The 25,569-nt window shown below is 42.7% G+C and overlaps 1 protein-coding gene across 1 annotated transcript; it reads right to left on the minus strand.

The window, feature by feature from the left end:
* Nucleotides 1-9,781: 9,781 nt before the first annotated feature.
* Nucleotides 9,782-25,237, minus strand: Msmo1 (methylsterol monoxygenase 1). Its single transcript, NM_025436.3, has 6 exons — nucleotides 25,167-25,237; nucleotides 19,283-19,567; nucleotides 15,247-15,395; nucleotides 14,123-14,249; nucleotides 12,001-12,155; nucleotides 9,782-10,840 (listed from the first exon to the last, which is right to left on the minus strand). The coding sequence occupies exons 2-6, from the start codon at nucleotides 19,535-19,537 to the stop codon at nucleotides 10,645-10,647; spliced, it is 882 nt and encodes a 293-aa protein (NP_079712.1). The 5' UTR covers nucleotides 19,538-19,567; nucleotides 25,167-25,237; the 3' UTR covers nucleotides 9,782-10,644.
* Between the last annotated feature and the right edge of the window lie 332 nt (nucleotides 25,238-25,569).

Consider the following 25,569-nt stretch of genomic DNA (forward strand, 5'->3'; position numbering starts at 1 on the left):
AAAAAAAAATAAAGAAGGAAGAAAAGAAAGATAGAGAAAGTCATGAATGTAGGATGGGAACTTGATGAGAAGAATAGTTTCTTTGGGAGGATGAGGGGTAAGGAAACATATTATGACTAAAATTCAATATCTCCATCTAATGAGCCATTAAAATAATACTTTAATAATAAAGGAACAATTCTTAGAAAGATGAAATGATTATGAATATATATACACACAGACATTTACACATGAGTCCAATGCCCAAGCATCAAAACAAAGAAAGCACTTTGAGATCTAAAAAGAAATAGATAGGAACACAACAATAATAGAATATTTCAACATTCCACTCCCCACAGGTTATGAAACACCCAGACATAAAATGGATGCAGAAGAGGCACTTGAACCACACTGTGTGAATTTGAACAACACAATGGTGTGTGTGTGTGTGTGTGTGTGTGTGTGTGCATCCTTCCTCATAATGTCTTTATCTCTTCTTAAAATTTGAAAAGGGGGATAAAGGTATCAAGGCTGTATGAATACTCATTAAAGAAAAAATACTTTACCCTGGTCAAAAGAATGAATCTGAGTTCTACCAAGGGCACTGAGTGGAGACCTGACATTCTGTGTTCCCAAAATATTATGTAACCATTATCTCTTCTGTTGAGAATTTATCTAACTAAACCCATCAGTCACCTGGCCAGAATCCTGTTTCTTAGGGAAGCTGAATCATCTGAAGTACACTAGAGGGGTGGAAAGAATAATTAATGCCTTAATAAAGTAAGGTACTTAATCCCCCCCCCCAGATGTCCCTTCATATGGTTACTGGCAGATTAATTAATGTCCTAAGCACTCCTAAGCTTGTCTGCTTTTCTGAGTTCCAACAAAAACAGCATAATGTGTCCTTTGCCCCACTTTTGTTCTGTTCCTTGAATGCTGGCTCAAATGGAGTTAGTCTTCTAGACAAATACAGTCAAGCAGTCAAGTTCTCCTGCTTCTCTGAAGTCCCCACTTCATGCAGCTGCTTACTGACTGTCAGTGCTCCATGTGCCTGTTTTAGCATGGGTATACTCAAGGCATGGCTATACCTTTTCCTCAAATCCATCTGCCTTCTTCCAGAAGCCACCAAGTTTAGCTTGTCTGCTATGTTGCTTTTCTTTCAAACTTCAGTGAAATGGTCCTTTCTGTGGCTGCTTTTAAATTCTCCTATCTACAAGGTTAAAGACCCACAAAAACAAATTCCTGTTTCCCAGTAACAGACACACACACACACACACATACACACACACACACACAGGAGGGAGGAAGGGGAGGAGGGAGGGTGGGGAGGGAGGGAGGAGAGAGAGAGAGAGAGAGAGAGAGAGAGAGAGAGAGAGAGAGAGAGAGAGAAAACCTATCCAACAGCAAGAGAATATTCATTTTTTTTCAAGTGCACATGGAACATTTTCAAGAATTGATTGCTTATTAGCACTAAAGCAGTCTCAGTAAATCTAGGAAGATTAAAATCATGCCACATAACTTTTCTAACCACAACGGATTGTAACTAAAATAAATAGAAAGAAACCTGAATATCTCACAAATATGTAAAAACTATACAACACTTGTAAACAAGTGGGCCAACAAAGACAACCAGGCCTGATTTGCATGGGCTGGGGAATCAAACCCAGGGCTTCATATATACACAACACCCTCCCATCTGAGCTACATCTCATGAAAAAAATTTAACAAAATTCAGTGCTATTTATGGTTTTAAAAAAAACCTTTCAGCAAACTAAACTGAAAATAGTTCACCCCATAATAATGGTATATATGAAAAGTTCATAGCTTATATTATCCTCAACAGGGGGAAAAAATAAAAGAAACAAGTCCTCCCTCTAAGATCTGAAATAAGGCTAGAATGCCCACGTTCATAACCTGGTGTAGCGCTGGAACTGAAAGCCAGAGCGCTGGCTGACATGGAGAGAGAGGAACCAAACAGTACCTAAAAAGCTCAAGCCAGGTTGCCCTGGTTTGTTTTCTATTGCCATGATAAACCACAGTGACCAAAAGTAACTTAGGGAAGGCAGAGTTTGTTTCAGCTTACATTTCTAAGTCACAATCCAACACTGAGAAAAGTCAGGGCAGGAACCTGGACCCAGAAACTAAAGGAGAGGCCATGGAGGGATGTCACTTAATGGTTTGCCCCTCATGCTTGCTTAGCTGTCTTTTTCATACAAGTCAGGGCCATTTGCTGAGGAGTGGGTGGCATCACCCACAGTGGGCTGTCCCCTCCCATATTGATCATGAATCAAGAAATCGACCCATAAAACTGACTACAGGCCAAGCTAAGGAGGCAGTTTTCTCAGCTGAGGTTTCCCCTTCCCAGATGACCCTGACTTGTATCAAATTGACACACAATAAAATAATTTAAAGATAATAATAATCAACAAAAATTTGTACCAGCTATGTGTACAAAGATGACGGGATAGAGAAACTGTGATGTAGACACAATGGGATAGTATTCATTCGTAAAAATGAGGTGCAGCAACAAAGATGAAGTTGGAAGATGTTTGTCTTAGTTAGGGTTTTACTGCTGTGAACAGACACCATGTCCAAGGCAAGTCTTATAAAAAACAGCATTTAATTGGGGCTGGCTTACAGGTTCAGAGGTTGAGTCCATTATCATCAAGGTGAGAGGATGGTAGTGTCCAGGCAAGCATGGCACAGGAGGAGCTGAGAGTTCTATGTCTTCATCCAAAGGCTGCTAGTGGAAGACTGACTTCCAGGCAACTAGGGTGAGGATCTTAGACCCACACCCACAGTGACACACCCATTCCAACCAGGTCACACCTATTCCAACAAGGCCACACCTTCAGATGGTGCCACTCCCTGGTCCAAGGATATACAAACCATCACAATGTTGTAAGTGAAAGTATGGACGGATAGAAGACGACAAGGTCTCACATGCAGAAGTTTAAAAGTTGATCTTGGAGCTGGGGAAGAGGCCCCTTGGTGAAGAAGAGCATGAGAGACTCTTGCAGAGGACCTAAGTTCAGTTAAGCACCCATGTCAGACAGCTCACAACTGCCTAACTCAGCTCAGAAAATCTGACAACTTCTGATCTCTGTAAGTACACACACATACACACACACACACACACATGCACACACACACACACAAAATGTGTATGCGGGATCGCTCACAAATAAAAAGTGTCAAAAATTGAAATCACATAAATACATAGTTGAATAGAGGCTACCAGATCCTAGAAAGAAATAAAGAATAGAGAACTACACCAGGGTTCTGCTGCTTAGAAAAGACTAAAATGACTCTAGCCAGCCCAAGTGTGGTGAGCATGGCTCTGGCAGGACTTGCCCTTCTCTGCCTTGCTAAAAATCATTAGATTACATTTCTAAAATTAGTCACCAAGGTCTATCTCCTTATTTGGCCAATTCTTCCTTCAGAGGCTGACTGCCATGGTTCAGCTATCAAAGTATTGAAGTCCAGCAATCAAAAATCCCTTTTGGTCACCTAATTAGCATGCCAATTAAAATTAAACACCTCACCCTAACACGTTTTTTTCTCTTATCTTTATAAGCCATCATTTTCCTGTGGGCCACATCTGTCTCCTCTCTATCCAGAGGCAGTCCTTTGTCCCCTCCTCCAGAAAAATAACGCTTAGTTCTCTCCCTTTTTCCTTTCTCCTTCTCCCCCTCTTCTCTATCTCCTGTCTTTGTCTCTTGTTCCCTCTGGGGCAAATAAATTTCATTTGTGCTGAGAACTTGGTCTTGGGAGTCCGGAGTCCATATTCTTTGAAGGGTCAAAGAATATCTTATAATGTTCTGCAGCGCAGTAGAATAATTATGGTTGGCAGCAATGAATTGAATATTTTAATATTTTAATTTAGCTTCTACGAAGGATTTTGAATGTTCCCAACCCAGAAACACCTGTTGAGGTGATGCACTCCAATTGACTCTGGTTTACACATAGTATATATGGATTGAAATATCACGTTGTACCCTGTCAATGTACAATTATGATGTACAGATTAAAATGAATAATTATTCATAGAAGGGTTTTCAAGTTTCAATTCTTTGTTTTTGCAGATTTTTTTCCAGCACACATTGATTTTTTTTTTTTTTTTGATTATTTGACTTTGCTTGTGTTTTACTTCGTGGTGGCAAAAACCCTTTCAACCCATCCCTGTTCCTTCTTTTGTCGGTTTTCCATTTGCTAGGAACTAGCTTTTCATGGCATGCAGACGACCTCTAACACCTCCACTCTCTGACAGCCATTCCATGGCCTACCTCTCAATGCCTTGGATGAGGTGGCCCAGCATGACGACACAGTCAGCAAAAATTGTGTAATAGCACCCCAGAAAGCCTCTAGCGGTGCCTTGCCAGATCACATAATGCAAGACAAGAAATGGAGACAGCACCTGGAGCCTAAATGACAAACGGTCTGATGGAAACCAGGCCAATGGGTCCCATTGCCAGGCCCAGAGACCTCAGATTGCGTCTTCTGCAGAACCTCGCAACAGAGTGGGTGCCATTGTCTCAAGGCTTCAGAAACAAACTCCCAAGAACACCTTGACCTAGCTTCGTTCATTTTACACTCCGTGCCCTGCCGTCTCCCTATCCCTGTAGCGAGCTTCTTCGTGTATCTAATATAGTCCATGCTTTTCATCCCCACCAGATTCCCGCACGGCTCTTCCTGATTAGCCTACTAAGTTCTCGGAACCTCTTAGCTGTCATTCTTCTCACAAGTTACCCCTTATGGAAACTGTCCCTAACAGCCTCCCGCTACTAGGCAGTTCCGGGGCGGGGCTCCTGAGCCTCTATCTCTCAGAGTTGTTAATAATTCTCTACTTAATTAGCTATAGTCTTCCTCTCCCTATCACCTGTGTGAGGCCATCATGACACATTAAGAGATAGTTCTGCACTAAAGAAATTTCTAAATTCTTAAAGAGCTCAAGTCATTTCCCTTAGCTGAAATCTGATCCTCTGCTCTTTAACCCTCTAAGGTTGAGGAAGGATTTGTTGCAGGATGGGGTGATGGGGTGGTGTATGGTATTTGGCTTTAAGTTGGAATGTTTGTCCAGATTCTTTAGGCTGCAATCATTTTTTTTTTTTTTAATTAAAAGGAACAGCTAGTGACTATGGACATAGGCAAATCTAGAGGAGTATTTTTCTGAGCTCCACCACCTACTTCCACTGCCCCTTCACATGGAAACACATTCTGTAACCTAGAGGAAATCCTATGTGGGTGAACCAATCAGAGCTTGCGCTGTTGCAATCAAAATAAATAAAAATGGTTTACACACTAAGACAGGATGGAAGAAGGGTGGGAATAAAGATTTAGATTATTATCTTGATGAAGATGAGGAAACCTTTATTTCCAACTTGCTCCTCCTCACATCCCTTGACCTGGTAATCTGCCAGTTCTCGGATCGGACTTTTCAGGTTGTAAACAAAGCTTGAGGGCAGGCTCCCTGTAAGGAACTGTATCTACAAGTGTGGTCTTAGCCTGGGCACCATCTTGTTACCATGCAACGGAACTCATGGTTTCTGGCCAGCTTGAACATGGCGAGCATGGCCCTGGCAGGCCTTGTCTTTCTCTCCCATTCCCTCTGCCTTGCTAAAAAACCTTTAGATTTTAAAGGTGTATTCCCTTATTTGGCCAACCCCCAACCCTTCCTCAGGCTGATTGCCAAGACCCAGCTATCAAGTTATTGAAATCAAACAATCAAAAGCTCCCTTTGGCTCATCTAATTAACATGCCCAATTAAAATGAAACACCTCATTCTAACACAGGGTTTCCCCTTTTACTTCTATACACTGCCATTTGCCTATGTGCCATATCTGCCTTCTCTCTATCCAGAGAAAGTCCTTTGTCCCCTTTGTCTTCCTCCTCTCCAGGACAAATACTGCCCCCACCCAACACTCTTCCTCTTCCTCCTGTCTTTGTCCCTTATCCCTGCTCTCTGTCCCTCTGGGGCAAATAAATCTCCTCTCTTCTGAGAATTTGTTTTAGGAGGTCCTGAGCCAATCATTTTCCTCTCAGGATCCATAGAATGTCTCAATCTGCACAGAAATTCTCTCTCATGTTTGAGTTTAGTGGACCAATCACATATGACTAAGGAAAAATTCCTACCTGAGTAGTAAAATAAATAAATAGTAATTTTGAAAGATCAAAAGACTATCTGTTGGTAAATTACATTCCCTGTAGAAATTGTTGCCTAGACTGTCCAGTTCCATGGTTATTTGACTTTTTCTATCCAATACAGCACTCCTTACAGCAGAAAATCACTTTTGTTTTGGGGAGAGGAGAGCAAGAGAGGAATGGGAGCAGAGAGGGGGCAAGATTCTTAGGAACTAAAATAAGAAAGATGGTGGTGCCTCATGTCATTAATCCCAGCACTCTGGAGGCAGAGGCAGAGGCAGGCCAATCTCTAAATTTGAGCAGCCTGGGCTGTAGAGCAAGTTCCAGGACAGCCAGGGCTACACAGAGAAATGCTGTCTCAAAAAACAAAACAAGGGTGAGATGACTCAGCAGGTAAGAACACTGACTGCTCTCCCAAAGATCCTGGGTTTGAATCCTAGCAAGCACATGGTGGCTCACAACCACCTGTAATGAGATCTGACACCCTCTTCTGGTGTGTCTGAAGACAGCTACAGTGTACTTATTTATAATAATAAATAAATCTTGAGCCAGAGTGACCAGGAATTGAGTGAGCATGGCCAACTGGAGCAAGCAAAGGCCCTTAAACAAACAAACAAACAAACAAACAAACAAACAAACAAACAAATAATTCCCAACAACCACATGAGGCTCACAACCATCTGTATAGCTACAGTGTACTCACATACACAGTACACATGTACTGTGTATATCTTAAATCTAAATATGTATTTGGTAATTATATAAAGCCATTAAGTAATTAATTTTTGAGATTGGATCTCATTGTGTAGCACAAATTGGCCTAAAATTGCTCCTCCTCTTTTTTTTTGTTTACTTGTGTGTCTCTTAGCTACTATTCTATTGTTATGAGGAGACACTATAACCATGGCAACTCTTATAAAGAAGTCATTGAATTGGAGGCCTAATTGCAGTTCTATAGGGTTAGTCCATGATCACTGATCATTATGGCAGGAAGCAGGCAGGCATAGCTTTATAGCACCTGCTGAAAGGCTTTACATCCTGGTCTGCAGTTAGAAGAGGAGACACTGGACCTGGCATGGGCATTTGAAACCGCAAAGGCCAGCCCCCAGTGACACACCTCCTCCCAAAAGGCCCCACCCCTTAATTGTTCCCAAACATTTCCACTTACAGAACCAAACATTCAGACATGAACCTATGGAGGCCACTCTAGTTCAAACCATCCCTTGTTAGGGTGGAGGCGTGTGTGTGTGTGTGTGTATGTGTGTGCATGTACACACACACATCAATATCACAGCATGCCTGTTGAGATCAGAGAATAACCTGCAGGGACTGATTTTCTCCTTTTACCAAGTGGGTACTGGAAGTGCCATTATCCACTGAGCCATCTCAAAAACCCCAAAATCTTAAATTTTAAGTCAGCATGAACTACATAGTAAGATTCTCTCTGAAAAAAAAAAATCAAATCCAACAGAGAAATAATGATGAATGTTGACTATTGCCTTGGGTGGATTAAGAAGTACATGGGTGACATGGCCTACTCTGGATGTATGGTATGACTCTAGTGTGTCTGTGAGGGAGTTTCCAGAGACCATTAACTAAGGGAGTGGCAAGGCTATTCCTGAATGTGACTGGCAGCATTTCATAAACTGGGGACTGGATGAATCAAGTGACCAGATAAGCACATGGTGCACAAACATTCATGCCAACAAAACTCCTATACATATAAGCAAATCTTTAAAAAGGAAAAAAAAAAGTCTTGGCTTTCAGAGAAAAGGGTGTTGCTATATATTGTAGGTTGGCCTAGAACTTGTCATCCACCTGCCTCAGCCTCATGAGTGCTGGAACTATAGGTACGTATCACAACGCCCAGCTTGTATCAACTATTTTCCAGGGTAGAATCAAAGCTATGTATTGAAGGCTTTGTTAGCCTTACTATTCATGTAACTTTGACAAAGTTTTAGTTGAGTAATATCTATCCTGCACTAACATATTTGGGAATATGAACCTTTTGAAGATTTATTTTTATTTATGTGTGTCCTAGTTTTCTTTCTGTTGCTGTTATAAAACACTCTGACCAAAGGGAACCTGGGGAGGAAAGGCTAGACTTCCTCAAGGAGGAACTTAAGGCAGGAACCTCAAGGGAAAAACCCAGGAGCATTGCCTGCTGCCTCGTTAGTGGCTCACAATCAGCTAGCTCTCTACAGGCCAGGACCACCTTCCTAGGGATAGTGCTGCCCAGAGTAGACTGGTTCCTCCCACAGCCAATCAAGACAATTCTTTATAATCATAGCTGCAGGCCAATCTGATCTGAGCAATCTGTCAGATGTGACACCCTCTTTAGAGTAGGCTGTTATCAGGTTGACAACTGAGGCCAACTGGAATAGTGTGTATGTTTACATGTAGAGGTTCCCTTGGAGGCTGAAGTGTAGGCTGGTATCAGGTTGGTAACTGAGGCCAACTGGAATAGTGTGTATGTTTATATGGAGAGGTTCCCTTGGAGGTCAGAAGAAAGGCATCAAAGCTCTAGAACCTGGAGTTTCAGTTTGAGCTGTCCAGTGTGTGAGTACCTGAAACTAAACATGGGTCCTCTGAAAGAGAAGGCTCTTTTTACTGTTGGGCCACCTCCCCAGTCCTGGAATTATGAGTTTGTTACTTGCTGGCTAACTATCTTCGAATGTTCTTTTTCAAACATCACACTTCCTTAAAAGTAGCTGCTGAGATAGGCTGTTGTATGCACACCCATAATTCCAGCTACTTACGAGTTTGAAGCAGGAAGACTTTAAATTCATCCAGTACAGAGAATTGCAGTTAAGAAATAAGAGCATGCCTTTTAAAAAGCCACACCATAATTCCGGGTATGGGAAGTGCTCAGAGCATACTAATTGATATTGTGTAGGCTGGTGGAACTGCTATTCTAGATCGCTTGTCTAGCATGCACAAGGGCCTAGCTTTGACCCCCAGCACTGAGAAGAGGAAAATGTGTTTGGCACGCACCAACTTATTTACGCACGTTTACCACCACTGCTAACAGATATTGCTTTCCTCCCAGTTTTGTATATTCTACAGGCATTAAAGTAAAAGGCAGAGATTAAAAAGAAACTTTACAGGTAATCTCATCTAATCAAACAGCACAGAACAATTTTATGTCCTGCCCCAAACTGCTTCAAAGAAGTAAAAAAAAAAACAAAAAACAAATGTGCACATACAAGCACATGTGAGCACAAATAAGCACATGGGAGGCAGATATGGAATAAAAGTTTGAAACATACATGGCCAAGCATAGTGTTTACAACTTCAGCATCTTGGGAGGCTGAGACAAGAGGATTACTAGCAAGGCCATCCTTGTCCACATTATAAGAACCTCTCCAAAACCTTGCCGAGCCATTCATGGTCAGTTAGCCTGTGACTCCAGCACTGGAAAGCTGAAGTTACAGGATTACAGAGTCAAGGTCAGCCTAAGATAGGCAGAGCCTGTATGAAAAAGACAAAACCCAATAAACCCTAAGGACTGGGATGCAGTGAGTGGCCTAGAACGTATATCTTTATGCCCGTGTGGAAAACCACATAAGGCCAGCAAGCTGTTCCCTAGGTCAATGGAGCGCCCCCTACAGATCAGCCACGTAAGGTCACAGTGCGACCACCAGCAAAGCTCAGCCAGGAAAAAACAGAACCATTCCTTTATTGTAAAACTTACTTTAATGATCTCTGTGCTTTTCCTTATAAGAATAAAACATGGCAGCTAATCTTCATGAAAACCAGAAGGATCGGACAAAAATCACATTTATTTCACCAGCTCCGGAAACAGACAGAGAAGTGAATTCAAGCTCAAGATACGATTTCAATGATCACCTGACACACAAAGACAAGGGGTGGACAGTGGAAGTGGGGCTCCTCAATTTAAAAAGACCGCAAGTAACTGGAAAATCTTTAGGCTATAATATTCTATGTACATCACGTAGGAAATGAGCCAATTTACAAGATGCCAATAGAGTTACTACAATCAAACAATCCTTCACAGAAAGAATAGTCCTAACCTGGTCAAACCCAGACCAGAGCAGGTTTCAGTCACTCGCTCACCAGGTGATACACTCACTTCGTGATAGCTTCACTTCAGGTAATTTCTAAAATACACCATGTCTTAAACTAGAAGGCAAACATTATTGTTGAGAATTTTCCGAACTGACCAGTGTATGTAAAAGGCTTAAAAGGCAACGTCAACTTCAGCCTCCTATGGCATGAAGTGGTGAGTTGTACATTAATACTTCCTCCAGTTCCCGAAACCTTTTGGTGAGGTTAGCAATATGGCCTTTAAAACCTCCTGATGAAAACTGTACTTAAATATATATATATGTATATATATTTACTTATTTGTTCCCACATATACAGATCTTGGACGTAAGGTAGAAGAGCTCTCATCTGGAAGAGTACTTAAAGGTCGTTAACGTTTTTATCACTTGGCAGCCAAGTCCCCAGAAGCAGTGTTAGTGGCCAGCTGCAGTTGAGGAAGGCGTCGAGTGGGGGTGCTCAATCAGACTTTTTCCCAAGCTTCTTCGATTTTTCAATGTAGGCATGATACTGGGCATCTGTCCCAAAGAGTTTATCCCACCACGTGAAGGTGGAGGCATAATTCCCAATGAAGTTCATGTGGTGGAAATCATGGTGCCGAGCGCCCGTATAAAAAGGAACCAAGTTCAGCGGGTTGAGAGGAATATCATAACCGCTGAAATGAAAAGGACACAGGTTATTCACCAGACACATGCTGAACAAATGGTATTCTTACTAACAATCACATGCTTGCTAACAAGAAGTATTCTTCTTTACCCAAATCATTTAATTCCTCATATGCTTACAAAAGATAAAAACAGGGCAGGGTGTGGTGGCAGACACTCTACCCCCAGTTTTTGGGAGGCTGAAGAGAAGGACTGTCAGTATGTGGCCAGTCTGAGTTACAAATGAATTCCAGGTCAGCAAGGGCTTTGAGGCCCCAGCTGGAAAGCCAGCAACAACAGCAACAAAACAACAACAAACTTACAGAAGGTACATGTTATGGGAATCTGACAACCTTAAAAGATGTATGGAAGTCTGACACCAGGAAATGAAAAGGTTAAGTCAATAATGCTACTTGTGTTAAGAAAGGCTGTGTGGAATTAGCATCAAATATTTAAAAAAAAATTAAAATGCTACTGTGCTGTTTAAGTTGGGAGAACAAATGACTTCAAAAAGATTCTTGTTTGGTCTACTCTTTTTAATCCTGGTATCTAAAATTGGCTATAGCTCTTTATCCTGTCTCCAGTCTGTGGAAAGGAAACATCTAAAACATGTATGTATTACATGCAGTGGCTTCCCTAAGTGTGGGCTTTTGCCAGCTCCACCCAGAGACAAGCAACAGCCTAACATGGCAGAGGCTCCAGGTTTCAGCACACTCTTGGGACTGAGGCTCAATGCAGCCATCAGTACTCTGCTTGACAAGACACATACTGTATGCTGTTGTCACTCAGTGGATGGAAACATCACTCTATAAAAACATCTATTACTTGAACTTTTATTCAGCGATTATGATCTTCTTTTTAAAAGCAACATGAGTGATGGCTAGTGCTTGAAGTGCTTGTCCTGCAGGCCCGGGGACTCCAGAAACCCACATGAAAGCTGGGCGGCCTGCCTGGAATCCAAGCCTCAAAAGGCAGGGAGGGGATAGCCACAGACCAAACTGGCTAGCAAGACTGTCGAGTTCTGGGTTTGACTGAGAAGCCCTGCCTTGGAAGAGTGATCATGGTTACATATACCCCCCACACATACAAACATTCATGCACACACACAAGCACACCAACACACAGAAAACAGAACTGTGATGTCTTTTACCTGAGCAAAAGCATCACTCACCTGTGCACATCGATGGTTTCCAGCAAACGTATGGTCACCCATGCCCACAGGAGAATTACGTGATCACACAAAAGCACAATTCCGATGAAAAATCCTGTCCCAAGAATCAGGGTTTCCAAGGGATGTGCGTATTCTGCTTCGATTCCAAATGGAGCCTAAAACACAAGAGGAAGAACCCCTTACTATAGCGTGATGGATGATGCATGTGTCAACTTGCTAGCATGCAACTGTGCTGCGGCTGTCTGAACCAGAAGATGTTATTCTCCATTTAGTCAGAGGACTTTCGAGCAAGGAAGAGGCTTCCCAAGGAAGAAGGGATTCGCATGAAAGCTACAGAGACCACTCCTCACTTCCCAGCTTTTTTCAATGCAACACTTGGGCTTCATACTGAAAAATCTTTTTTTTCTTTTGAGACAGGATCTATATAGCTGAAGTTGGCCTGGAACTCATGATGCCCGGACTTAGCCTGAATGTTGGGATTATAGGTACATACTTCCAGACTTCAAATAAATCTATGTTCATATTAGCTTTGTGTTGATATTCTCTGGAGAAGCCTAATGTATTCAATTTATACACACAGTTTTATAAAATTATATTGTTTGTATAAGTAATGATGGTAATCCAGCTATACATATACAAATGATAACAGCAGTTCTCCTATCAATCAAAAGGTCTAGCAATATGAATGTTTTAGTATTCTCTCTTATCTAGCTTCAACTCTAATTAAACACTTATTTACATATCTGTGTGTGTGTGCGTGGCCATGTGCATGTGCACTGAGGTCAAAGGACAACCCTTAGCAGTCAGTTTTCTCTCACTACCTTGTGGGATTCAGGGATCAAATCCAGTCATTGGGCCTTTAGCTCTTAATATTTAACTTATGACTATGCAGTTACCCTACCACAAGTGGGCACCTATACATGCACACACAGTAGGTCATTCTCAATCATGATTTTGTTTTTCGAGGTTACATTTACCTTAGATTAACTATTGTCCTAAAGTATTAGGTGGAAACACTGGAGAAATGTTTGAAACTGTGCACTGTTCTGTGTAATGTAATATCGGTCTCAGCCCTCCACTCTTGTGTCCAGTGTTTATATCCTGAATATCCTGTCTGCCCAATAATTACTTTTGGCTGTCTTAGTTATTTAGTATGGTATCTTATCCAGGTTTTCAGGTATCCACTGAGACCTCTATGAAAGCAGCTATGACTTAAAAAATAATCTATTCTGAAAATATTCTTCAACTCAGTAATTGCTTTAATTTAAATAGTAAGTACTTGTTGTTTATTAATCTCATTTATTTAAACCTAGTATTTCTATAGCCACTACTAATCTGCTAGGCATCTAGCTATATCAGGGCAGCCACCTGAACATCCTGATGTGATAAGAGTATGAGAACCTGAAAATTTCTGTGTAAGTCTTTAAAGTCTCGATTTACCATGAATTTATATAATTACAGGTATGTTTGCACATGGGTACAGGTACCTGTGACTATGAGTGGCCTAATACAGGTGCTAGGAGTTGAGTCCAGGTCCCATCATGACAGTTCGACTCGGAAGAAAACTGTTAGGCATGGTTCTGTGTGTATATGTACTTCATATTATGCCAATAGGAAAGGAAATAAAGGGGACCAAGAGCTGGCTCAGGGGGTAAAGATGCTTGCTATGGAAGCCTGCAGTTGGTTTTGATACCTAGAGCCTGCATCAAAAGGGAGAAGAGAGAGAGATGCTCTTACAAGAGGACATAGGACACAGGTTCAGCTCCCAGGATCCATAACAACCTCTTCTGGCTCTGAGAGCATTTGAACATGGGGTGAACACACATATACTCAGGTGCATAAAGATATATATATATATATATATATATTTTTTTTTTTTTTTAAGGAAAGAGTTTACTCCACAAAGTTGTCCTCTGTATCCTATCCACCACATCATGTGTGTGCATGAACGCGCACGTGCACACACGCACGCGCACACACACACACACACACACACACACACACACACCCTCAAAAAAAAAGGGCATGAGACAAAATACCACTGATAGCTCTTAAAAGGTCCAAACAGTAAAGCATGTTTCCCACTTGAGTAGAAAGAGCCTGAACTGTAAGTCTAACATACCTGAAACTCGTGATGGACTTTATGAATGTATTTATAAATTCTCTTGTGGTGAAGGAGTCTGTGCAGGAAATAATGCCAGGTGTCCTCAATGACTGCACAGCCCAAACACCTTGCCAAAGTTAAGTACCTGTGAGAGGCCAACAGTAGTGAGTACCAGGTAACCACGACTTAGGCTGCTGCCCAGACATGAAATGAACCCCAATAGCCAGCTTGATCTAACTGCGTATATGAACCATTCGATTCTCCCAGCTTCAAGAGAGCTGAGCTGGGTGTGATGGCTCGCACCTTTAAATCCAGCCCGTGGGAGGCAGAGGCAGGTAGATCTCAATGAGTTTGAGGCCAGCCTGGCCTACATAATGGGCTCCAAGCCAGCCAGTGCTACACAGTGAGACTCTTTCAAAGAAACAATACTGGTAGATAAGGTTACATGTTACAATATGAAAGTGGGGGTTAAGGAGTGTGACCCAATCTCCATTATACTTATGTTGCCAAAGACCTGAGTACAAAATCAGTTTAAAGACCAGCCTGAAGTTCACAGTAAAGCCATTGCTTTTTCTATCACAGAAATACTTAATTTAAATAAGATAATGAAAAACAATTTATTATACAAATATGCTCAACCATCTTCTTTAAATACTGAAATATTTAGTAGTAGGAAGCCTTTGTAATCCCTTCATGTAATTATCTCTAGATTACTCACAATATCTAACAATGTACACATTGTAATTGTTGCACTGTTGTTTAGTAAATAACAAGAAAAACCATGTAGGTGCTTCAGAAAAGATCCGACTGTTTCATTTAATTTATTTTTATTTTTTTGAGATAAGGTCTCACTGTATCCCAGGCAGGCTATGGACTAGCTGTGTAGCCCAGGAGGATTCTGCAGCTTCAGGCCCACCCACCTTCACCTCCTGAGTGCTGGGACCACAGGTGTGTGCTACCACATCCTGTTTAAAAGATTCAATTCAAAAAGTGTATCTAGGTTCTGGCACATGCGTATCCAGTCATATCAGGACATAAGAAACTTCAGGGTATTAACCAAATGAAGATGATAAACATTAAGCAAAATGTAATTTAAAAATAAACCATGAATGAATATAAACATCAAATTACCACTGACATACCATCTTGGCATTCTTTCCCAATCATAAGGAATATTGAAAAACTCTGTAAAATAGTATGTTCCACAAATCAGAGGCAACTGGATAAAAAAATGATTAAATAGAATTTTTTTCAAACACTTCCACTGGCCTTCGAAGGTTTCTGGTTTATCCTACAGAGGGAAAAAAAAAAATCACGATATTTAGAAGTAGTCAGCTAAAGTTCAGTTGAGCAGGTAGAAATAAATTCTTACAATGTTCTCTAGTATATAAACCCTCAGTTCTGTGCTGTGTTCAGTTTATACTACAGTGGAAGTGATCTTAACAGGTACTATAATCACTTTAAACAGATGTAAAAATGTTAATAACAAATATGGCGATGGGGACCTAAAACTATGTAAGAAGCAACTAAGCTATCCAGGCTTCGCTGCCCACAGGACATTTAAAAGACATTTCCAAAGTAGGTTATGTCAGGTTGACATTGAGTGCCCCAGAGAAAGCCTCCCCAAGCAGCAGCTGGGAGCTTTTATTACAATGGCAACTCGTTGTCTCTAGGCATTCGGTGGTATTCATCTGCAGAAATAAGTACTTTCTGTATACACATGACAGCAGAGCTATGGGCTGTGAGAACTTCAGAGATGTTACCTGACAATGACGTTCAGACTAAAGACAGAGTGGGGGGCGAGAGTCTGTTCTTCAAATCTCAAGACCTCTCAACATGGGTGTTTTGGTGAGCAAACACACACACACACACAAAATACAAGCAACAAAATATATACAAAACAAACAAAACAAAATGAATCCTTAATCTAAGAATCAACCTATAGGCTTGGGCTAGTATACTGAACTAAAGAACCAGCTAGGATGCTCACAGTGACATCAGTTTCCTTAGCAATGAACCAAGTGGCGACACACAGTAACTTAGTTTGCATCTGCATCTCTACTCTAAGGTATCTTTGACCCTACTTCAGAGCTCAAGTCTATGACCAAAGCCAAAGTAACTTGAAAACTCAGGCTGACCTGGGATGACACCTTTGGTTTCCTGGTTTAGACTTGGAAACTCAGGTAGCTTTACATAGAAAAATAACAAAGCTTGGGGGTGGGGGCTGGGGGGGGGGAGAATAGTAGAAAATGGTACCTAGCACATGTGTGGCCCTGGGCTTCCATAGTGTGAGACTAGAAAAATCAACTACTATTGTTCTACTGTTACAACGAATGTAGGCTATGTTGTTTATATGGTATATGCAAGCTGGGTAAGATGGCACTTAAATGTATGCCTAGTAAAGTACCAGAGCTAACTGGTTCCTACTTAATATGCACATATGCCAATATGAAGGGATGCCCCCGTTGGAGCCATGAACCTCGGAGATATTTGTACTTCTCTTGTGAGGAAAAATATAAAAATGTGATTTTTTTTGCTTTTATTTTTGTTTAAGAAACAATCCCAGACACTTCTGCTTTCCTTGTCACGCGTGTAAAAGTTCCTCTCACTCCAAAGCACATGAATTAACTGTTCAGCTGTCTGTTCACTTTGAAGTGGAAAGCATTTAGTGCTGTGTAACTTTTTGTGTGCATGGGTCTTTGGCCTGCATGTCTATGTACCATGTATATACCTGGTGTCCCTGGAGGCCAAAAGAGGGCATTAAATCCCCTGGAACTAGAGTTACAGACCTTTGTGAGTTGCCCTGTGGGTGCTGGGAACCAAACCCAGGACATCTGGAAAAGCAGCCAGTGTCGTTAAGCACTCATCTGTCTAGCCCCTAGCTCGATGATAGATGAATGAGGGGGGAGTGTGCAACAGTGTTGAGTTAGCTTCTCATGTATCCTATGGCCTCAAACGTCCTATAAGTAGCAGAGAACAGCCTTGAACCTGATCCTCCTGCCTCCACCCAAGCACTAGGACCACATGTGTAGGCCACACCTGTTGTGGAGGCAAGGGCAAATTTTAAGTTAAAATATAGCATTCTATGTGTTAATAGAGTTTTGTATCTTGGACTTTCTAAAGCACTGAGAGAAAAGAGGAATCGTTTTGTATGCATTTCAATCACAGCGTGTGGTTCACAAATCACACATAGACTCCGCCTCCACGATTTTTTTTTTTTTCACTTACTTAATTGTGCTGCGGGGTGGGAAGATACAGCCCAGGGTCTGTCTGCCTTCCTTTTTATTTTGCTTTATTTTATTTTACTTTGCTTTATTCTCTATGATTGTTGTTTTTGGTACAAGGTCTCACTGTGTAGCCTTGACTGACCTAGAGCTTACTATGTAGGCCAGATTGCCCTCAAGCTCATTGAGATTCCCTTGCCTCTACCAGGTTCTCTACTATGGAGCTACAAGCTCTAGGCTTCATTTCCTTCTCAGCCCCTTTATGTTAAGAGACTTTGTATTGATTCGAAATCACTTCTTAAGTACTGAAAACATTCACAGGCTGGATTTTGATGGCTGTGAAACTGAAAAAGATGACACAGAGCACTGACTTGCGGCCATTCGATTCAGCCTTTCATTAGGTGTAACCAATTAGGATGTGTGGCTTTTGTGTGGGCCATGCTGATTGTAACCCACAACCTTGTATGTGCCAATGAAAATGTATGTGCCACAAGGACTTCATTCTCAGGCCTGTTTATTCTTCTTCCCGCCACACTTCCCTTTAAGGCCACCCACACACCCTGAGCTAAAACAGCTCTCCTCTGGAAAGGCACCACTACCTAAGAGCAAGCAGTCAGCTAAAAAGGGCAGCAGAGGAGGAAACAATGCTCCAGCTTGGTAGCCACAGGTGACTCAGCCTTACTTCTCAATGAATCAGTGGTGACACAGTGACTCAGAACTCATGGCATTCTAACTGAGCTGCTTCTCAGCTCTGGTCCTTTCATCCGAAGCACCTTGGAAATGTTGTGACCTTAACAAAGGCTGACAGAAGCTTCTGAGCTACTTCTCTTTTTTATTCCCTTTCCCTTTTCTCCTCTTGGCCTAGAGTCCAAGATACCCCAACGCCCAAGTTAGCTGCAGAGGAGCCTGTGTGAGCCTGTGTTGTGTCACTTCCTTACAGTGACTCACTGGGAGAGGCTACAAAGCCAAGAGACCAACAAGACACGGCCTGCACACCCAGCTAAGCAGACCAATGCTCAGCATTGACTTTCTGCCCCTGCTCTGTATGTGCCCTTGAGTTTAGCTGGCTATGACTGTTTAGATTAGCCAATGATGGCATTAAAAACAATTCTTGGGGGCTGGTGAGATGGCTCAGTGGGTAAGAGCACCCGACTGCTCTTCCGAAGGTCCAGAGTTCAAATCCCGGCAACCACATGGTGGCTTACAACCATCCGTAACAAGATCTGACTCCCTCTTCTGGTATGTCTGAAGACAGCTACAGTGTACTTACATATAATAATAAATAAATCTTTAAAAAAAAAAAAAACAAAAACAATTCTTGGTAGCTGGTGATGGTCCATGCCTGTAAGCACTCAGAAGTGCAAGTCAGAGGATCCCAAGTTGACGGCCACCCTGAGATATATACAAGACGTTATCTCAATGCAAGAACTAATATTGGAGTACCAAATGCTGATAAGTCCTTTCTGTCTCTATATTTGTCCAAATTCATCTAAGAAACCATGCTAAGCAAGTAGCCTATATATTAGTAGTAAGAGTACACTCTGCTATCTTTGTTTAAAACTAAGACAAAGTACAGTGCATACCTGAGTATCTTATGCACACAGCAGTCTCACAAGCCACATCTAATATGTTGAAACAAAAACGAAGACACGAGGAGCATTACCCATAATGTGGGGCCATGGGAAAGCTGCTGTCACTCCTATTATGTGTGTATGGAGTCTATGCATATTACCATCCAGTTAGATCGGCTGAGTGTGGAGGAAGAAGGAATGCAGCAGAGCAGCCACGCAGCCCTGTGAACATTTCCTTCCCCCCAGATAGTTTCTCTTATCAGGATCAGGGCACACAGGTGGGGCTAGGCTTCATTATATTTCTACTGGACAGTACTGTTGTGTATTCAATGTCCTAGAAAAACATCAATTCCAGTATCTGACCACAAGCCCATCATACTCACCTTTTGAATCTTGTACTTTCTCATGTAAGGTATAAACTGGAATAGGAATCCAGGTAAAGAGAACAAGAAATAGATGGCTTCGTGAACTATCAGGGAGCCCCAGGTTGCGATCTGGAACTTTGTATAGTTGTCCAACATGTAGACCCAAGCATTCTTAAAGGGCTCCTGCAGAGGATTCTCCGGCAACAGTGAGTCCACATACTCCACAGCCAGGGATGCAGAGCTGAACACGCCAACACTTTTGTTTGTGGCCATTTTCAAATCTCTGCGAGGGACCTTTTATTCCTATAGTAAGTAAACAGATACACACAGCACTGAAATTCGAAAAACAGCATTAAAAAAAATCTACTGAAGGACAGATATGACCATCTCTATGTGTAGACGCTGCACTAAAAACTAAATGCTCCTTTCTACTTCAACATCTCAAAGAACAGTGGGAAGGGAATTCCAAGCTAATACTAAAGAAATTTTCAGTATGTATTCTCTGTGGAAAAACTGAATTTCATCAAGCAAGCATTAGGCTTGGGCTGCCAAGATGGCTCAGTGGGCACTTGCCACTCAAGTTACTGAGTTTAATCCTGGAACCCAAGTAAAGATAGAGAGAGCTCACTCCACAAAACTGTCCTCTGATTTGCACACACACGCGCACACACACACACACACACACACAACTTAAACCAAACAGAAACCAAGAAGTTTGCCCAAAGTGACAGTGTAAAAGTTCTGGCAGGAACAAAACAGTACTCGTAAACAAGGCCAGAGATCAACCTTGAAACTACAAAAAGCTTCCCAACACATGATAAAAAAGGGACAGTGTACTTTAGAAAAACCTAGCACAGCCGGGCGTGGTGGTGCACGCCTTTAATCCCAGCACTCGGGAGGCAGACCCAAGCAGATTTCTGAGTTTGAGGCCAGCCTGGTCTACAAGTGAGTTCCAGAACAGCCAGAGCTATACAGAGAAACCCTGTCTTGAAAAACCAAAAAAAAAAAAAAACTAGCAGAAAAAAATATCAAGGGCCACTCACAGGCAAGCAGTTCATAGAACAAAAATAACTCTATCTTTTAACTCACGTGTAGGAGACAAACATGCTAAGCTTTAAGGAAGCATAGCTTCTAACTGGCAACAGAGTAAAAAGAACATTCAAGTCCAGAAGCAAGAGATGAGTTCAATCAATGTTATTAAATCCTTCCACAGGCAATTATACAGCTGTTTCTAAGAATTAGGGAGCTGAGCATGAGGGTTTACACCTGTAAGGCCAGTGCTGAGAGCCTGAGGCAGGAGACTGCCCAGAGTTCAAGGTGAGCCTAAAGTACATATGAAGACATCCCCAGGATGCCTCAAATAAACAAACAAATAAATAAAATGACGAAGACGAAAACCTTGAGCAGCACGTAAGAAACTGTTTAAGCACATTCCTGCCCTACCAGTACTTCAGCAACCATCTATGCTCACCATCTGTCACTGAAACCACATGCTCTTCATTCTAAAATGCAAGCAGTTACACTCTCATTCTTTCTTTCTTTTTTTTTTTAGGAAAAAAAAAAAACTTATTCTTATTTTATGTGCATTGGTGTTCTAGCTGCATGTGTATCTGAGTAGATTCTGGAGTTACAAACAGCTGTGAGCAGCCATGTAGGTGCTGGAAATAGAACCCAGGACCTCTGGAAGAGTAGTCAGTGCTCTTAACCTCTGAGCCATTTTTCCAGCCCCATGCTTTTATTCTGAAAAGGAGAGAGAGAGAGGGGGGGGGGGAGAGAGGGAGAGGGAGAGAGAGAGGGAGAGAGAGAGAGAGAGAGAGAGAGAGAGAGAGAGAGAGAGAGAGAGAGAGAGATGGAGAGATGGATTGGTGGTAACACATAGGAACTGACTGGACCTGAGCCTGGTTTCGAGCACCCACGCTGGGTGGCTCACAACTGCCTCTAACTCCACCTCCAAGGGATCAGATTCCCTCTTCTGGACCTCCAGGTACCTGCAGTTCCATGTATGATGTCAGTCCTCCCAACTGCCCACCCTATATGCAAAGAATACAAATGAAATTAAAACCCAAGACACACTTACAGAATAGCATGTATAGCAAGAGCCAAATATGACTATGTAAAACAGAAGTCCCTAGTTTTTATATAAATCATATACTTCCTCCGAACACTCTCATCTCATGCATGTGTTCATAGTACATAGACACACAGAAAATGTACTGGACAAAACTTTATAGTGGTGGTCTGTGAAGTGACAGGAGGAATTTTAGTTTCTCTCTTTCTTTCCTTTTTTTGTTTTGGACAGGGCTTCTCTGTGTAGACCTGTCTGTCTTGGAACTCACTTTGCAGATCAGGCTGGCCTGAAGGCACAGATCCACCTGCCTCTATCTTCTGAGTTCTTGGATTAAAGGTACCACACCCAGCTCAATTTTAATGATTTTAATGTCTTAAAGGAGAGTATGTATGGTACCTATTTAATAAGTGTTAGCCTAATCAGTCACCAATCAAACATGACGAATTTCACTGTGAATCTCACTTTTGTGAAAATATCTCTGCTGTTTGTCACTTATGAATTGATGGGCCCCATTCCCTAAAAACACAAAACAAGACAAGAACCACATTTTAGTGCTCTGTTGGTAAAGTGTGTGGCTAGCATACAGAAAGCTCCACTAGGTATAGTATATGTGTAATCCCAGCGCTCGGGAAGTAGAGGCAGGGGGATCAGAGGTACCAGGTGATTCTTGGTTATACCTTATCAAGTTCAACGCCAGCCCAGGATACAGGATATATAATCTCAAAAAAGAATAGTGTTTGTATAGCCTTAGAAGAGTCAACAACAGGCACTTTTAGAATGCGCTACCACTTCTACAACTGATCTATGTGACAGATGCTAGGAAGGTAAATCACCTTCTCTCAGACCCCCAACTCACTCCTACCCATCCGTTATCCTCCCACACCTGCTGGCCTCACAATCTGTCCTCATTCTTCTCAATAAGTCTTCTCTGTTCTTTTGGCTTTGCTTTGTGCTGTGCTGTGTTGTTTTGCTTTTCTAGACAGGGCTTCTCTGTGTAGCCTCGGCTGTCCTGGAACTCAAGTCAGTGGAACAGGCTAACCTTGAACTCCCAGAGATCCACCTGCCTCTGCCTCTCTACTTCCTAAGTGTGTATCTTACCAAGGACATGGCTCTCCTTTATCCTTTTTCATTTCGTGTCCTTCATGTTCGCAGGAAGCCCACTTTCTTCATTCTAAAAATACCTGCATGGGACTGGAGACTGGGTCAGCAGTGAGGAGCACTTGTTGCTCTTGCTGCAGAGGGCCTAGATTCAGTTCCCAGCACCCACATGGTTGCACACACCATACAGAACTCCAGTTCCAAGGGATCTGATGCCTTCTTCTCACACCAAGGGTACCAAGCTTCCACGAACAGAGATGTAGGCAAAACACTTGGTATACATAAAATAGGCAATTTTTAATTAAAATTTTTTATAAAATAAAATCACATTCAAATCTTGGTGAGTTTCAACTTGGCTTGAGTGAGATAGTGTCTAGAAAAAGAGGGGGGGAGGAGAATAAAGGAAGGGAGGGGAGGGAAAGGAAGGGAGAGGAGGAGGCAGACAAGAATTCCTTATCTCCTGTCATCTCTTCTAAGCCACCTTACCCTTCTTACAATGAAAGTCCAGATTGAAAGTCCCACCCTCCTCCACCCACACAGGTTTCTTACCACTGAGATCCCCACCCACCCGAAGATTTTGTCAACCCTCTACTACAAAATTACAAAACACAAGACTATTGTACCAATCTCCATTTTTCCTGAGGTCAATACCAAATTTGACAATGACCAAATGAACACTGACGTCCTTGCTACACGTCCCAGATCTTATGGAATGATAAAATTCTGAGCCATAGTTTTATCAAAAAAAAAAAATTCCTCAATAATAATTTGTCAAGAGGGGGCTGGTGAGATGGCTCAGCAGTTAAGAGCACTGACTGCTCTTCCAGAGGTCCTGAGTTCAATTCCTAGCAACTACATGGTGGCTCACAACCATTTGTAATGGGATCTGATGCCCTTTTCTGATGTATCTGAAGACAGCTACAATGTAATCATATAACTTATAAATAAAACTAAAAAAAAAAAAATTGCCACCAGGCAGTGGTGCTGCAATGCCTTTAAACCTAGCACTTGGGAGTCAGGGGCAGAGTGAGTTCCAGGACAGCCAAGGCTATACAGAGAAACCCTGTCTCAAAAAAAAAAAAGACAATAATATTAATAATAATACTATAATAATAATTTGTCAGGAAACCTCAATAAATATCATGTTAAGCACTGAACATAAGACCTGGCACACAGCATCTAAAATAAGCTAACAATTATTGAGCACCTTCTGCATACCCAGTATATGCTGTCATTTTAAGCTAAACCCTTGCCTCGCTGTGAAATAGAGGAACTTCTATGATCCTTGGTTTTCAAATGATGAGCTGAGGCTTAGGATAAATGAATAACAGTACAAAGTTGCACGGATGGGGAGTGGAGGAGTACAGCTTACCCAGGCCCCCTGAAAAGGCTGCTCACACTGGCGGTATGTTCTCACTCCCCATCGTTTTCTATTTCTATCCGTATGCTCAACTTACTCTTAAAAAAAATTTCACAAAGTGCCCCAGGTCTGTCTGTCTCTCTCTCTCTCTCCTCTCTCTCCTCTCTCTCTCTCTCTCTCTCTCTCTCTCTCTCTCTCTCTCTCTCTCTCTCTCTCTCTCTCTCTGCCTGTCTCTCTGTGTCTCAAGATCTGTGTCTTAAGTTGGGCTTAAAACTATGAAACTAAGGACGACCTTGAACTCCTGATACCCTGCTGAGATTACCAGTGTTCGCCCACACACTCAGCAACCATCAAGATTTGACATTTCTCCATTTGACATTTTTCCTAGTCTCATGGAATGCTGGTTGATACCCATCATCTGTAACTCTTATCCTGATTTAGATTCTGATTACCCAAAAGGCTGCTGGCCTGGATCAAACTTGAATGCATCCTACAGTGCCTCAGGTGCCCATCGCAAACACGCTTTAATGCCTAACTTGAGAAACTTCATCACCTCCAAAAGAGCTGTTCTAGTCTCTAACTCGGCATCCTCGACTAAGTCTCCCAACTTCCACACAATGCTGAGACAGCGTTCAGTTACCTCAAGTTCACGCTCCGTAATGAGGAGAGGAAAACAGGGCATGTAGTTTTAAACAAAGTGTCAGATAAAGTGATCAGACAGGAGAGGGGAAAGCAGGCTTTGCTGAAATGAATATCCTGCCTTTTCAGTTTTGAGCAGCCTGCTTGCCTGGAAATTCGATCTGAATCAGGTAGACTAGATCCTCGGATTTCAAAAAATAAAAAGGATGAAAAAAAAAATGTATTCGTAGGATAACTTAACTCCTGGCTGACGATCCCAGCCCCTCTTTCGGCACTGCAGCTTAGAGAAGCCTTAGGCACAGGGTCAGGATCCATTTAAACATAAGTTTAAACCTTCATGGTTCAAGCGCGGGTAATTCTCCTAATGTGAAGCCCAGACCTCTCGTCCATGCACCCCTCTCTCACATGGAGCCACATCCTACAATACCTCTGGGACAGCTTCCTAGATCCACAAACACAGAACACACCCTACTCCCCCACTTGGTGATGGTGTTTTTGTAAAAAGTTTTTAAGACTCAAGTCAATGAACCAGACTCCAGGTGATTGCAAACTCTTTAAAGGGCAGGAAGTGTTGTCATTCCAGTTGCATCACTTGAGAACCTAGGCTCCTTGCCTGGAGTCTCGCACAGCCCACCCAGGTTCTTCCCACCGCATCCTTACCGGCCTCAGCCGGACACCACCCTGCTGGTCCCCGTCTCAGTCGCCCTCCACCCGGATCAGGCTAGAGAGCGCCTTACCTGGCGTCCCCGCGACAGACAGCGGTCTAAGCGCAAGTCCTGGCAGGTGCAGCGGCCTCCTCACTACCTCTGCCGGCTCAGGGGCAGGGCCCGGAGGCCGGGCCCCGGCTCGCCTGTCGTAATTGGTCCGCCCCACTCCCGCCCTGCCTTCGCCGTGCAGTGATTGGTCCGTGCTAAGGCCCGGCAGCGTGTGACTCAAGTCAACGAAGCCCTAGCGGCGCCAGTCATTGGCTGCGCGGATGGAGTGAGAATAGTGAGACCCGCGCGGCCAGCCAGTCGTCCGCGCGGCAGCGCAGCTGGAGGCGGGGCGCCGCGCGAGCGCGTGACGGCGTGACGGGGCGGGGCAGCCGCGCGGACCCGGCGTCGCCTTGGCAACCAAGCGGTGGGTTCCTAGGCGCCCAGT

The sequence above is a fragment of the Mus musculus genome, chromosome 8 (genome assembly GCF_000001635.26).
Source record: "Mus musculus strain C57BL/6J chromosome 8, GRCm38.p6 C57BL/6J".
NCBI classification, from domain to species: Eukaryota; Metazoa; Chordata; class Mammalia; order Rodentia; family Muridae; genus Mus; species Mus musculus.

Excerpts from the sequence above, each read along its gene's own strand:
- Msmo1 (NM_025436.3), bottom strand. The coding sequence starts at position 19,537 with ATGGCCACAAACAAAAGTGTTGGCGTGTTCAGCTCTGCATCCCTGGCT. Across the intron at positions 14,250-15,246 it reads TGGGAAAGAATGCCAAGATG|GTACTTAACTTTGGCAAGGT; the intron begins GTATGTCAGTGG and ends GGCCTCTCACAG. Across the intron at positions 10,841-12,000 it reads GAAACCATCGATGTGCACAG|CGGTTATGATATTCCTCTCA; the intron begins GTGAGTGATGCT and ends TTTTCATTTCAG.